This window comes from Larimichthys crocea, chromosome XII, assembly GCF_000972845.2.
Source record: "Larimichthys crocea isolate SSNF chromosome XII, L_crocea_2.0, whole genome shotgun sequence".
Lineage (NCBI taxonomy): Eukaryota > Metazoa > Chordata > Actinopteri > Sciaenidae > Larimichthys > Larimichthys crocea.
The window spans coordinates 25,413,642-25,429,671 of record NC_040022.1 but is presented as its reverse complement, the minus strand read 5'-3'; the positions used below and the strand labels follow the sequence as shown (position 1 = coordinate 25,429,671).

Below are 16,030 nucleotides of genomic sequence, written 5' to 3'. Positions count from 1 at the left end.
ATATATCACATCCTTTTGCATCATTGCTGACAAAGATGGGCAATGTAGAAAACACTGTGAGGTTTTTATTCTTCCTTGTGCTGTTTCGCTTGCAAATCACACCGTTAGCAAGCACTTTGCAATTGCAATTGATTTTTGCCAAGAGGAGAAGGTATAATAGATTCTTCCAATGTTGTTGCTTTTGAACGTGATGTTACTCTCCCTTCCAGGCACATGCACGCACTTTACCTTTAAGAAAGCTGATCAAGAGTAAGCATGGCTAAATTATCAGGGTTTTCTTCTGCACAAATGTAGCCACATAAACCAGTTTTTGACCATTTATATGGACTTTTCTAAAACCAAAATTGGGGATTGATCAGATTACTGCAGTGTATATAGTAACACAGTTTAACAATTTAAATAGCAGAAAGCAAAGTTAAAATCTTTATGCATCTTCTAGAGACCATGATGTCTCACTACTACACAGGTATAATGCATGATACAACTATGATGGCGATATTTAAGTGGCAGACTACTCACAAGCTGTGAAGCCCTAAGCCTAATTTTTTAAAATAATTTAACCTAGCCGTAATTAAAGTGTATTAGTGAAAAAAGAGAGTTAATTAAGTATCAAGAGCAGATGCCTTGTAATGAAGGGCCAGTTGAAATTAGTCTGTATTTTAATCAGGCCTAGCCTTGGAGATATGTTAATGTGCATGTGGAGGTGGACAGGGAGGATGGTGAGGGCAGTGGGGCAGAGAAAGGGGACAGACCTATGGCCAGTGGGTAAGGCTCCAGGTCTCACCTTTTGGGCCACCTGGTTGACCCACGGGGAGGTGCAGTTACTCAGGTCAGGACCCCGTGGGTTCCACATGACTTGCTCCGCCAAGCACTGGAACGAAGCGATACCTGGAGACAAGCAGAGGGAGAAGAAACAGAGGAGGTGGAAGTAATGAAGAGATAATAAGCATTAGGGGTCTGCAATTAAGGGGAACGTCTAAGAGGATGAGCACAAAAAAAAAGTGATTTTTTTTTTTTAAACCAAGAAAAATGAAATGAAATTAATTTTAAAAATGTAATACTCAAAAGGTTTGAAAATGAAAGGGAAAGAAGGAGGGAGGGGGCAGAGAAAGAAGTTGGAGAGAAAATGGGTCAGAAGTGGAAAAGGTTAAATAATGGAGTGTAGGGCAGTGAGAAAGTGAGAGAAGAGAAAGGGAGGAAGAAAACAGCAGGGGCGGAACAGGCTTTCATGCTCTAAAAAGAATGCTTTAAAAAGGGACATGTGCAGACGCAACATTTACTGTGCACACACACACACAGACACACACACTGAAGACATCAGGTATGATCCCTCACTGTCAAATAAAAACACCTGAAGTGAAGCACCTTCCACCAACCCTCATTTCCAGCGAGGTGTTTCTGTTTAGTTACGAGGGTTCAGAGAAAGGACACCAAGCGGGAAAGGGTCTATTTGCTGCTGCTAACACAAATAACCAACATCGAGTCACGAAGACAAGGGGGAGAGGGGGAGAGAGAGACAGAGAGAGAGAGAGAGAGAGAGATAGATAGAAGCATAACAGAAGAGCAGAGACGACAGACACAATGCAGCAACGCTTCACAGTTGTAGAAGGATCAGAGCAGATGTGCCGTTGCATTTCGTACCCTCTTTTCTCTCTGATTTTTTTCTTCTCTCTCTCTCCTCAAATTTCTCTGTACGCTCCTCCATGGACCACAGACTGGGTTTAAGAGCTCTGCCAAGACTTGGCAATTAAGCCAGCTGCTAAATTAATGTTACTGCCGTTTTCACAGAGAACATACAGAAACAGTGAAAGGCACTGGAGAGGAAGATGGAGGGAAATTTCTTTTTTCTTCTTCTGTGATTAAAGAGAGCTTTCTGATAGCTGCGTGTTTAGAGGTATAGAAACTAACATGAAGGGAGGTAAAGGCTGTGTTTTGTAGCCTTTCACTTCATTATTCGTTACTTTCAATCAGCTCTGTTTCTGTGGGAGATGAGCCTTTCATTTGTGGAGGACAGGCTTTCATCTGTGTGTCCTCGGGGACTGTGCCTGCTGGTGGGACCAACGCAGGGACAGAAGAGGACAACAGTGGAAAAAAACAAGTGTGAGAGCACAAACATGCTGATCACTTGGGCACATGCAGATATACCGCAAGCACAAACACTCACGTGCATGGAGGACTTACTGTGTAAGTACGCTGCTACATGAAACACCCATGTTGTTTGTTTCATGGAATGGAAAAAAATGCACATGCATTATGTGTATTTAAAAATACACACATGCAGATGTCCTCACCTAGAGATCCTTTGGGACACGGTCGATCCACTGTTTCTCCTCTCTGCGTGGTGGGCCACTGGACTCCACGAACCAGCTTGGCCTCACAGACATGGGGCTCCGGGCCTTGAGGAGGAGGTGGTGGTGGTGGTCGGCGGGTGACAGGGACAGTAGCTGTGATTGGTCGAAGATCAGGGTGCTTGTTGATAGAGCCAATTGGGCGTGAGGTGGGGGGCAGAGGGCGGGCTGTAGAGGGGCTGGCACTGGAGTAGAAGGGCCTGGCTGGAAGAGTGGTGGTCACTTGGGTGGTGGTCAGAGGGCCTGTGGTAACCCAAGAGTAATACAGAGAGAAGAGAAGGCAGAGTTATAGACTATGAAAGAGATCCAGAGTGACTGAGAGACATTTAGAGAGTTACAAAAAGGATGTAGGGGATTTGTTAGAGAACAGTAAAAAAAAGACAGATCAAGAGAGTGAAGGACACATGCATGTTAATGTAAGATATCTCTAAGAAGTTAAGTTCAAAAGTTAGCCTGACAATAATTGGGGTGACAAATACTTTTTTTGAGCCCCTCAAAGCCTGTTCTCCAGGGGGACAAGGAGAAGCAAGGGGGGAGATGGAGAGAAAGCATCATCACAAAGTCGAGGAGAAGTAAATAATTGATCAAATGTATCAGAGAAGTCACCATCACTAACAACCAAACCTAATGTGAAGATAAAAGCAACACATCACAACTACAAAATCCTAACTGATCAAAAGCAGAGTCAGCGCACAACTCTTTGAGTGCCGCCGCCCGTGTGTCTCTGCCTCTACTCTCTCTGGGCCTAATTCGAGCTTTATACAGGCCTTTATGTGGCTCAGATATACATCCAAACCTCCCTCTCATATTGATGGACTGCCAAAATGCACTGTGGTGTTCTCATTTCATCCTCCCCCTTATCATTTCAGAATGACTTTTTCATTATCCATGACACAGAGAAGTTGAAATGAAGTGGTATAGCAGTCATACCTGAGAGGCTGCTCTTTACTGTAACTATGGCTGGGAATGGAAATACAATGATTTGATATCTGAGGCGCCCAAATGTCAGATAAGAAACACTCACAAACACGTACAGCATGAGCTGTTTCAAGTGTTCCCTGATCAAGCAAAACCTTTTTTTCTTTTTTTCAACACTCTTCATTATTCATAGGATTTCTTCATAATTCCATGTTCTTTGAATATAAAATATTCACTGATATATACAGATATAAAAGATAAGAGATAAATCTGTCAATTTCTAAGCTAAATCAACACTTACTCACTTAACATAAGACAAGTTAACATAAGAGCTTTTGTTCAACGGATACTAAAAAGGCAGCATCGGAAGTATAAAGGGGGAAACACACATACTTTTTTGCAGTAACCTTTTAGTTATCCACCAATTTGCATGATGCTCAATGTCTCCCAGAAGGAGATGTATATGCCAAAAGCACATTTACTACTCTAGACAGACACTGTTTCTGTGTTCTTTCGACGGGATCACTCCTTACCTGTGGTCGGGTCTGGTGGTCCAAACTCCAGCGCGTAGCGCAATACATTGTAGTTGTTCCAGACATAAAGCTGGTTGTCTCGAGGGTTGTAGTCCACAGAGGAAATATACTGATAGGGGTTCGGGAAAGGGATGTTCACAGGCTCCTCGCGGGCACGGTTGGTATTGTAGGCATACATCACCAGGTCGCCACCTGCTTCACTGTCATCGTCCTGGTAGACAGACCGCACTGCGTAAAGCACACCGCATGCCATGAAGGCGTTCGATGCCATCCTCTTGTCGAAGCTGGTCTCCCAGGTGCCTTCAAAGCGCAGTGTGTAAGGGTTCACCTATGAACAAAGAATATTTGCTAAATTTAGCCAATACTTCATGTAAATACAACTGTACTGAAGACATAGTTTGGCTTTTGTGTTAAAGATCAATAAATAAAGTTCATAAGACTGAGACTAGCCAACTAGTTTGTTTTTATATGTGCAGTTTGAAGGTATGTTAAACTTTACATTTAGTAGCTCAATTAGTGGAAGTCTATGGTACAGTAGCAGCTCATTAAACTTCCAAAAATTACAAAAACCCAAAGATGAATGCCTGATTAAGAAAACTTAATTGAGTATTTAATAAGTTAACCTGATGGCACCAGATACTTTCACGAGTTCAGCTGCCTCGCAAAGTTTCTATTAAGTCCCTTAAAGAAGAAATTATTTGATGTAACATTTCTCATATTACTTGTGTTTACACAGCAGTGCAAATAGTGGTTCTGAACAATATTGTTAAGATTTGTAAGCACTTGTAAAAACATTTAAAAAGTAATTAAACCCTCAGCTTTGGAGGGAAATGTTTATTTGTCTTAATGCAAAGCTTCCTTCTGCTCAATATACCTTCAAACTGCATGCCGAGGCATAACAGAGACTTCCATGTGTTTGTTGAACTCTGGGTAAGCAGAAAAAAATAATAAAGCTCCCCAGAAACCAAACAATTCCTTGACGATGAATGTGATCACTTTCTTGTTTATTACTTTGTTGCTCCATTATTCTACACTCTCATAGCTCATGCAGGCTTTGATATTTTAGATGGATAGTTTAACTTCTATAGTTTGAAAAACAATTTCCTGTTAAGGTCAAAGATAGTGATAATAAATGGGACCCGTATCTCTGAACAACACATTAATTTAAACTCTGTTTGTGTGGAAACTTGCTGCCTGATTGCAGTTTTGTTTGTTAAGAAACAAAAAACAACTGGTATTAAAATATGAATGTCCCAAAGTTCATAGTGATGGATCATGTTTTGAGTTTGTCGAGGGAGCAGGGTAAAGTAATGTGGCTTTGGATTACAGGTGACAGTATGGTTCTAAACTATGCCACATTTTAATGATTGAAAGTTGTTATATTATGAAATGTTTTAGTAATTTAGTAATTAGTAATTCATGAATTACTAAAGTCTGAAAGAACCTTGTTGTGGTGCACCTAACCAAACCTCACCAGTGAATATTAGTGTCTGCATATGATGGGATTATGTGAGTCCTTTTCTTGGCCAACAACATCCTGTGCAAGTCATTCATGTGTGACATATAACCTTTCGCCTGACTAGTCAAATGAGATTTTTGTATAATCCACTCCACATCTCATCCCCTTCTGAGCAGCACTGCTCTCCCACCTGGCTGACTACTAGTCGTCCGTTGTTGGCCTCAGTGGCGTAGATCACCCACAGGCCATTCTCATCCACAGCCAGATCAATATCCGATTTCCCTCCCCAGCGGTAGGGCGAGGTGTCATGGTAGTTGGCGTTTGTGATAATGGCCTCGCCGCTCTTGATGCGCGTCCGTAGATCATACTTGACTATGTTTCGTGTGCGTTCTTTGTTATAAAATACTGCACCATCGTACACCACAAACCCTGTGCCGTCAACTCTGTTGGGCAACCTGTTGAGAGAGAATCATTTAAGTGATGCAGAAATCCACGAGAACAACTCAATTCATCGACACTGCAGGACACAGTCCTACAAGATGGCCTCACTGTGTGCAAGCTGACACCACAGTGGTACCATTTTGCCATCATCATCCATATCCACATCAAAAGCCAATAAATCAATACAGCAGCAGATGCTATTTGATCATCCAGGACAGTGGGAGGCGCCCTCACTTGTAGGTGGTGGTGGCTCTGTTCTGTTTGAAGTCTTCCCAGGAGGCATATTCATACAGCATGTCAGTGCGATAGGGGGTCCAGGGCATGACGTACAGACGGTCCCCAGACTGCAGTGGGTCCTTACACCAGGCTCCTGCCTGGTGCTCCGCCTCTTGCAGAGAGCTGGCTGCTTGCACCCGCAGCAGTGTCCCTGGACACACAAAGACTGGCCCAGAGGAAGTGTGTTGAAGCAGAAAGGAGGAGAAGAAGGAAAAAAGGAAGAGATACAAAATGAAAAACAAAGCATTGTAAAAATGCAGATGGTGATGGCAGGGTAGGGAGAGAGGAAATGGGAAAAGGCCAAAGACCACGGAACATAGAAAAGGAGAGAGACATGGAGGGGATGGAAGAAAGATGTGAGTAGATAAAAGTAAGTTTGAGAATTGAAAAGGAGACAAAGACTCAGAAGAGAATGGGAGAGAGGGGGGAGTGAGGTGAGGGTGAGGTACAATATCAGATTTATAATGAAGAAACATATAAAAGCTCATTTGTAGAACATCAGAATTGTGGTCGGAAAGTGTCTGGATATGATAAATGGGAGATTTCTGGCTGCCGCGGCGGCTTAGATGCAGTCTCTAATCTAATTTATCTTGCCCTACTTTTTATTTGATTGTGCATTTTCTATTTCAAAGACCTCTGCTTCTCTGCTCTGGTAAAACAGTAATTGTGGAGCTTGTTTTATTAGGACTCAAATTTGGCTCTCAGTCAAGAGTAATGCCTTAAAGAAAAAAAGCATCCTGGGGTAAAGATGTGAGGTTGGCCAGGCCTTCCCTTCCTCTGCAGCTGCAACTCAGCTTCACACACCCACACGTACAAATACAGACACAAACTACAGTCCCTGTTCCAAACAGACATGGACACACACAGAAATACATGGGAATCCTTGCACACAATCCATATACCAAAACAAGAACACACACACACACACAGGATGCCTACTTTAGGCAGGTGGAGGTCATCCACTCGGGACTGGTGTAAATTGGCTGCCTGACACAGTGTGTCCCTGCCTGACAGAGAGAGTGCCCTGGGACCTCCGGGCGTGTCAGGTGATCTATGAGAAAAGCTGCTGGCATCCTCGCCACTCTGACATCACAGGGGTACCAGCGACAGAGAGCGAGAGAGAGAGAGAGAAAGAGAGAGAGAGAGAGAGAGAGAGAAGGAGAGAGAGTTGGAGGCACTACAGAATAAAACAGCTGAGGAGTCCCTACGTCTCCTCTGCCAGCTTATTTATGTGGCTCTCTGGCTTGGGGTTGCGACAGAACCAGACACCTGCTGGTCACCTCATGATTGAATGCATCTCTGAACTAATTGGACGCTGCAGGGGCATTTGGACACAGATGACATACAGCACACACGGATGCACTCATACACACACACACACAATCCCAATGCAAACCGGTATAAAACACCAGATACATGCGCACATCGACACACGCAGTGACTGTTAAAGTGATGGATCAGTCTAGGCTGAAACTGTCTTGAATATTGCATGGCGTCTGGATCTGGAGCATAAGGAAAATCATAATAGTGATACGGAGGAGTTACTTCAGGCTTTTAGAAATCCAGCTTTCTCTTCTCGCTGCCTTGCATGCTGTTATTAATAGTGGCTGGTGATCTGTGGTGCTGGGCCACTTAGGAATTAGCTTGTTCTGTCTGAAGGGGTCCAACAGGGACTGAGACTGGCAGCCAAACAGGAATCTAATCAAGCTCAGGCATAAACAAACACTCTAAATACAAATTCTTCACAGGAGGCTTGTCATGCTCCATTGTCGAACCAAAATGCTCTCTCGAAAGCCTGAGGTGTTTGCTTTGCAAATACGAACGTGGGTGACTGAAATATGCAAAATAATGTTCAGCGCAATGGCTAAATGTGACTCTTTCAGACAGCTGAACAACGCATTTCTCGACTAACCTCTATGCACACTCTACCTCGCACCACAATCAAATTACATCTTTATCAATCTTGACACAGTATGAGTCCACTGCACATAAACGGAAGTCCATAATATTTCAAATAAAGGCCATAATGGGTGAGGTATTATCGGAGCAGAAAGATATCGAGTGGAAAAAACAACCACTAAAAGTAGGACATTGCCTCAAAAGTACAATGCTACTGTAAATGGAGAAATAAACAGCATGCAGAAAGCAATGCAGAGGCTCTGTATATAGGTGACCCATAAACAAAGCCAGGAACACTCTGCCTCAAGGTACAATAAAGGACAAAGAAACACAAACATGCAAGTCTGTTCTCTACAGTCGCAAAAAAGGATGACCAACCAGAAAAGTAGGTAATAATATATACTCTATATACACATTACAGTAAATATGATACATATTACAGTACCAAAAATGGCAGAGTAAATCTGTAATGCCTCAATTTCCTTCATAAAAAATGCATCCATCTCACAAAGAAAAAATGAACACAAGCATACAGCAAAAGAGGATGACTGATTTAATGAGAGCATATCAGGACTAATTTGGATTGCAATGAAAAGTACGAGTACAAAGCTACATCACGTGTGCTACTAAAAACCTACAAGATTGTGATATCATCGAGCTTATGTTGTTGGTTTGAGTGCATGAAAATATAAACATGGTTGTACATGTACTAACTTTAGCTCGTGTTGTTGTAGAGGTGTGACTGTCAAGCTAATTAACATTGCTGAACAGAAGAAAGCACAGCCTGAGCTACAGAGTAAATTAGTTGAATCTTTGGATACCAACTGTTGTTAAACACAGAGTGTAACATTCATAAGTATAAAGTACATCTCCTGATAGTACAATAATAAAAGTTTAGGATTGGATATAGAGCCTTGGAGGAAGAGGGATGATGCACTAAGTCATGAGTGGGGTATAATATACAGGTAAGAGACAGAGAAGAATGCACCACAATCTATCATGGCTCCAAAATAGTTGTTGTCTGCAATACAATTTACTCTCACTACATGTTGCCCGCCCCCGAAGATACCATGTGATTCTGTTCATTATTGCACCTAACCTTCAAGCCCTGTCCTAAATTGGTAGCAGTCTGTACTCTATTGGGCTCATCATCACAATAACACTGTGGTGCAGCATAGACTAACAGTCTGTCATCCCCTGCCTTCCTCCTCCATGTTCCTCTCTTTTCCCTTGCTCTCCCATATGAACCCTGCTGGCTGCCGATCAGCAAGCCTCGGTTTATTCTAATGAACTGGTCGTTGAGTGGGCCCGGTGTCAAAGGGGCTCATCAACGGCCTCCGGGCTGTACACACAGGCCATGAGGACATACATACATACATGCATACACACACACACACACACACATTTACAGGCCAAACAAAAACAGTGGCCATGCTTCACACCCTGCAAACCTTGCCTAGGGGGCTTCATTAACTCCTGCACTCCCCAGCCTTCCCGGCTGCCTTCCTGTTTACCAGCTCTTTCTGGCTCTCCTTCACTCTGCATCCCTCTAACTGTGAAGGGCGATTGTAGCAGCGGGAAGCCGGAGCAGCCAAACCCTAGCAGTAGAGTCTATAGTACAAGAGGCTATTATGACCATAGCATGAATGAGGTATTAGGCATTAAGCATTAGGCGTAAATCTTGAGATTAGGCATTATCCTAGTCTGGCTCGAGCAGGTTAGCTGGACTAAGAGCCATCTGGGATTATGTGAGATAGTTAGATTAATAGATTAATTCCTGTTGTGGGTACGGATGGAAATCTTGCAGTCGTGATCATCCAAGTGAAGTCACCAGGAAGCGCAGACACAACACTTCTTTACCCTACAAACTAGCCAGATGGCTAATGAAACTTACCTTATCAGGGATTAAAACCCAGGCTGTAGCTATCATACTCTAGCATGCCAATTACTGCCAAACATACAGGGAAATACTGCTGTAATAATTGACTATTTATCTCTATAATCCCTTTCCCAGGCACAGGTCAGCTGTTACTTGTCAATATGAAGCTGCAGTATAAAATGATAAAAGCGACAGAATCTTCCAGAGAATGACAGTAAATATCTCCCATTAGTGTCTAGCAGCGATTTGTGATCGACTGGTAACGCAATTAAAATGAGCGCTGACAGCTTTGGGCTAAATTTAGACATTTCATTTTGGTTGTCTTCTGCAATCCGTGGTGTTTTTTAATGTTTTGATGTGACAGCATCATGGTGATGGTTAATGTATGACTTTGATGATCTAAACACCCCCTGCCAATGGTTGGCAGCTGTTTCTAAAGTGGCGTCCTCATGGTGTTGTGTTGTTTGTGTTTTTTTTAAATACAGGGATCTGAAGACTGCTGGCCCACGCCTTTGCCCAGTCCACAATCATGGCCTGCTCTCAGGACTGACTGCTGCGAGCATGCTGCTCTAATTGAATCCCACACCTGTTATTGGCAGGTGCAATACGCAGGCAGCAGGGGGCAGAATAGAACATAGCATGTAACCTGCGTCCGAGCTGGACAGTTAATGGGCTTTGAGGGTTAGTGCCTGCGCATGAGTATGCAGGGAGTCTCCTGATGGTATGTTGATGTGTATTCATCAGCCCATTAGTGTGTGTAGCTGTGTCTCACTCTGTGTTTGTATGTGTGTGTGTAGGCATGCATGTGTGCAGTTCAGAGAGAAAGAGAGGCAGAAAGAGAGAGACGAAAGCAAAGGATGTGAGCGTGTTCTGTGTGTGCAAACAAGAAGACAGAGAGGAGCGGAGTAAAGAGAGAGTAAATAGGTTATTTCCTGTGAAATGAGAATTAGGAGTGAGTTAATCTTCTGTGGAGTGACATATAGTGAGAGAAGAAGAGAGAAATAAGGAAAGGAGAAGGGAGGGGCTCCCATTGTGTTTCCGCTTCCTTTTACACTACAAGGGGGGTCAAGTCATAGGAGTAAAAACACAATACAGTACAAACAGCCGTGCACAGACATATACACACAGACATACACCCTTGGGACACACACAAACTCCCAGACAATGCACGCAAGTACACACTGTCCAGACAGTGGAAGAGGCAGGTGTCAAGCTGGCACCTTTATCTACTCAAACATTCACCCCAGAGAATACCCTTCACTGAGACCAAAAGCTGGCAATGGTTTCAGATAGTGTCCATTGAAAGCTAAGTCTTATCTGCCTTGGAGTGGAGCTGACACTGAGTGACAGGAACGTTGGTTGGGACATGGCTGCAGAGGCTACAGGCTGTGATACAGTAGACAGCAGAGATGCATACCCTATACTGACTGACGCTTGAGAAGTTGGATAACAGTGAACTCGCATGGCTGTAACATTAGCCTAACCTATCCTCTCTCCTCCCTTCTGTTTTGGATCAGGCCTCCCAGAGGTGCTGTCTCTCCATAAAGATCCTGAAACCAGCAGCTGTGATTTATATTCATGACCACCTGCCTCACTCACTGAACTCTCTGTTCTTTGGCTCTAACAATGTATGACTTCTGCATGTACAGTCGATCCCCACACTCTTCCCTATCTCCCTGTGCCACTGAATAGGGTGTCTGCACTGCACTCGGTCACATGACTGTGCTCGTGTGTGGTGGGTCATTCCTAATGAGACGATCCTGCCTGACTCATCGTCTCTATAGCGACCGCTCTCCCTACACTCTCCTCTTTCTCCATTTGCAGCCATTTTTTTTTTTGTGTGTGTTTTTCTGTCACACTATGCAGTAGTTTTTTCCCCCATTCCCTCTCACTTTTCCAAATCACAGGTAGAGAGCAATTTGTGTGAGCAATGGATCTGTCCTTGCATGCTCCCCCACCCCTCCCTCCATGGAAACACCAGGATTGTTCACAGCAGTCTAAACACTGCTTCCTTTATTGCCTCTTTTCCTTTAGAAGCAAACCGGAGGTTAGAAAAATATGATGGACACTTGTTTGATCGTGTCAGCGGTGATAAAGTTAATACTGTAATGATGTGGGTAGTGTACTCAAGATGTGTGTAGATTGTCAGCGAAAATGGGTGAGAAAAGGGAGGGAGTAGTAGGGAAGAAGGTCAGGCGGCTGGCATAGTCTTAAAATAACAGTAGGTAGGTTGAAAGAGAGTTGGACATTCATTGAACAGGATCTCCAGCATGTGACATCATCACTGCATGGTGCACGTCATCCCAATCCAAATCGGTCAATCAGCTGATCAGTCAGTGAGGATTCATTTGGCAGACACAAGTCTGGAATGTTAATACAGCCATAAACAGAGAAAGGAAGTGTGTTTAGCAGCAGTGGAGGGATGGATTAAGGTGGGTAAGGGCAGGGGTGCAGACAGAGGAAAGGGGTATTCATGTTGGTGTTAGTGGGAGGAAGAGTAGTAAATAAAAATAACCAGTTGGGCGAGGAGAAAGCAGAAGGAAGAGGAGGAGGAGGCTGGTTTTGTAGCTTGCTATTCCACCGCAAGCAGGGAGAGCGAGATAAAATGGCTGCTTGCGGTGGGAGAAAAATGTGAGACAATGATCCATGTTAATGAAAAGCCATGGACATGACAACAGACAAAGGGGTCCATAAACCAGTTAATGGCAACCTCTATAGGAGCTAATTCCTTCAACATATGGATCCAGCCATGGGGTCAGACAGGGAAATGGCTGAGGCCGAGACAGATGTGAGTATGGGGGCTCAGAGAGAGTTGAGGAGGGTGGGGACCTGAGAGAAGGAGTTAAGGCTCGTTGGGAAGCTGACACTGATGGCCACTACTCTTACTATGACCTTGGGTACAGATCAGGTCTATCTCTCCTCTTTAAGAGGCTAGTGATTGAGGTGCCTGACCACGCTGATTGGGGCTCTTTAAGAGTGCCCGTGGCGAGGCCCTGCCTCAGAGAGGCCATTACAAGAAGCTGGAGAAGCACTCACTACTGGGGATACACCTCCCACCCTCATCCCCATCCCCTCTTCTCTCCTCCCCCTCCGGAGCCTCACTGAACACATAAGGAACCAGGAGGGATTGACTGATGTAGACGGGTATAAGGGGGCACAAGTTCACAGTGCATGTGCGATAAATGTGCATGGCAGTGACAAACCGTAGAAAGAGAGGGACAGAGGGAGAGAATAGAAGGTAGAGAAGTGTACGAGACGCTCGAAAAGAGCCTGCAGCTGCTTGTGATGGCCAGATGTGATCTGAGAGATAAACCAATCAGAGAAAGGCAAGAGAAAGAGAAAGGGAGGATGAAAAACACAACAGAGAAAAATAAACAGAGATAAGTAAGGGGACAGTGAGAGAAAAGGAGTTAAATGGAAGTGTGATTGAAGACAGGAATGAAAGACACTGAAACACCTGGAAATGGCATACTGTAAAAATGATACTGAGAGCAACGTTGGCCAGTTACTGCGTTATCTTAACACAATGTTTTGCTTCGAGATTACAGCAACAACAAACTAAAAAAACAGGGGAAGAGATATAGTACGGAGAAAAGGAGCAGCTGAGTAACGTAAAGAGACAGAGGAGATTTTTTTTTCTTAGATCTGGAGGGACAAATAAATCGCAGTGGCAAAAATGAGCGGAGAAATACTTAAGAAATGTAATGAAACGTGAACTGTCAGGTGTATGTGATGTAGCAGTGTGAAGAAGAAGAAGTTTTTTGCAAAGGATGGAAAAAATAGGAGAGATTTGCCGTCCATGAGGTGATATGAATGTATGTCGTCTGCAAGTTTAGGCTTAGATGTGCTACTTCATACAGGAAAGGAATGAAGTTAATCTTTCGTTTATCTCTCATAGATACTGGACTGACCTCCCATGATGCCAAGATTTGTGTGTGTGTGTACAGTATGTGTGTGTGTGTGTGTGTGTGTGTGAGTGTGTGTGCGTGCGTGCAGGTCAGGCTGGTGTCATCAGAACCAAGGAGGAAATCTAGAAGGATTTTAGAGTTTTGGTTATAGTTCAAAGAGAGATAGAAAGAGAAAGGCAGAGGAGGCGATTAGAGATTGAGAAAGAAAAGGGAGGGATATCAACATCAAACATGACCACTACACAAGGTGCTGGGTTAGGAGAGGATATGGGGGGAGGAAGGGAGACAAGGGAGGAGGAGAAGGGAGGAAGGGGCGAGCTGTGGTTGTTATGTTCATTGTGGTCATTACCTTTTTGATCCACTTCTATTCAAGCATCGGAAAAAGGAGAAAGAAGGAGATAGAAAGATAAAGAGAAAGACAGTAAAGGTGAGAGAAAGAGGGGGAGAGAGAGAGAGAGAAAGAAAGAGAGAGAGGGAAAGTAAAGAGAACGAAAGAAAAACAAGTGCAGGAAAAAAGAGAAAATTGAGATTAAATAAAATGCTGTCCTTTCTCTCGCTCTCTCTTTTTTAAAGCAAGTTATCTGTCTGTGTTATGGTTGGCTACTCAGAGAAAGGATGGCTCAAATGGAAAATGAGGAGGGGAAAATGGCCTGACCTGGGTTTAAATCCATTTCCATTTCATTTCAGCTTTATCAATAATCCCCCAACAACACAATCCACCCCCAACCACACACTCTCGACCCCACCTCCACCCCTCTTATTGCCTCATCCCCTCCTTGCTACCTCCCACTTTCCCCTTACGCCCCAAGGTGCAGCTCCAGGAACCTGTTGGAAAGAGACACCAAGGGGGAGCATCTTTGCACTTGAAGTCCTCTTCACCTGTGAAAGTAAACAGTGAAAAAGGTAGAGAAAGAGATAGAGGGATGGTAGATGGAAAGGTGGCGATGAAGATGTCTTTATCTGTGGCTAGTTTTTTGGCGGGAGGATCGCTGAATCCCTCTCTCTCCGCCTCTCTCTCCAAGTACAGTCTATGTTGACATTAGAGCAGTCCCTTGATCTAAAGAAAGCGGTGCTTTTGGCTTTGCTCAATTTACAGAGTCAGGATGCTCGCTATAGAAGCCAGCAAAAACACTCAACCCATCGACCGTCCAATCAATGGGGAGCTGCCGGCTCGCCTGGCCGAGGCTGGCTCATCAAAGAAAAAGAGAACAAACAACAGGGGAAAGGGAGGGCTTGACAGAGTGGAACGCCTCAGAAACACAGAGAGAAGACACGGTCGGTGTGGGGGGGGGTAGAAACAAAAGAGAGATGAGAGAAATGTCTACAGAGGGCTCATCACACACAAATCAATAGGTTGGTGTGTTGAGTCACACTAAGGCCTCAGCTGACACGAACAGGTAAGGCGTGGCTCCCTCGACATCCATGACGCTGTTTGGTACCGGCTTGTTTCTCTGCGTCTGGGGAGGTCTGTGAGCAGCTGGAGATTTAAGGAGAAGCTCGCAAGGATCTCAGCTCCGCCTTTCACATTACAAGCGCACGCCTTTCCTCCGCGTTTGCTGACGCTAAAGTGGTGTGCGAGTTAATCGTCGTGTCTCTCGGGTAGGGACGTGTCAAAAGGCACATGGCTGGTGGATCTCCACTGCGAGCGTGATTATTGTGTATGTGTCCTAGGAAGTCTGTTGTCGTCCCTGGAGAACTCTATGAAATTGTCACGACACCTCACAGGGTTGCCCGTAAAATAAGAAGAAAGGTGAGAGAGAGCGAGAGAGAGAGAGAGAGAGAGAGAGAGAGAGAGAGACATAAAGAGACAAATAGTGAGCAAAATAAAAAGGAAAAAGGGAGCATTAGCAGTAGCCTGATCTGTGTAGGGGATGGCCTTGCATCTTGGCAGCGGTACAGCAGAGGCAGCATCAGTATCAGCAGCAACACTGATCATTTATCATCTTATGCCAAGATCAAACTGGACAAACAACCTCCATGCAGACCTGGGGAATGGTAGCCTTTTTCAGCCTAGAGGGGTAAACATGGCAAAGCTATGAATGCTAGTCCTGTGATGCTGGGGCAGGGGGCAAGAAAGTGTTACATCCCCACCACCAACTGTGAGTGCAATCATTAGCTCCAAGGTTAGGGGAGGGAGAGACTGGCCGGTGAGCATCCAGAGCTTTCATCTTCACTGAAACAACTGCAGGGGGGGATGCATGGGGACAGAGTTCAGCAAGGCTCAAACTGATTTCATAGATGCATCTACTGTCTTGCTGCATGCAAGTGTGAGGTTGCAGTCCTAAAAAGACTGTATACTAATTCAATGTTATAAATGGACCGATGTGTGTGTTTCCTAAGAAGGAGGGAAATGATTTGTGTGGCAGTGG

At 44.3% G+C, this 16,030-nt stretch overlaps 1 protein-coding gene across 3 annotated transcripts in view; it reads right to left on the bottom strand.

The window, feature by feature from the left end:
* The window catches only part of adgrl1a (adhesion G protein-coupled receptor L1a), a 146,358-nt gene that overhangs the window by 23,842 nt on the left and 106,486 nt on the right, over positions 1-16,030 (bottom strand). For 2 of the 3 annotated variants that reach the window (XM_019264986.2, XM_019264985.2), the window contains 6 exons: positions 14,011-14,025; positions 5,934-6,141; positions 5,449-5,713; positions 3,800-4,127; positions 2,292-2,591; positions 785-888 (listed from right to left, as the gene is read on the bottom strand). In XM_019264986.2, coding sequence (XP_019120531.1) covers positions 785-888; positions 2,292-2,591; positions 3,800-4,127; positions 5,449-5,713; positions 5,934-6,141; positions 14,011-14,025 — 1,220 coding nt within the window. The remainder of the gene's footprint in view (positions 1-784; positions 889-2,291; positions 2,592-3,799; positions 4,128-5,448; positions 5,714-5,933; positions 6,142-14,010; positions 14,026-16,030) is intronic. The other variant, XM_019264987.2, reaches the window with a different exon arrangement.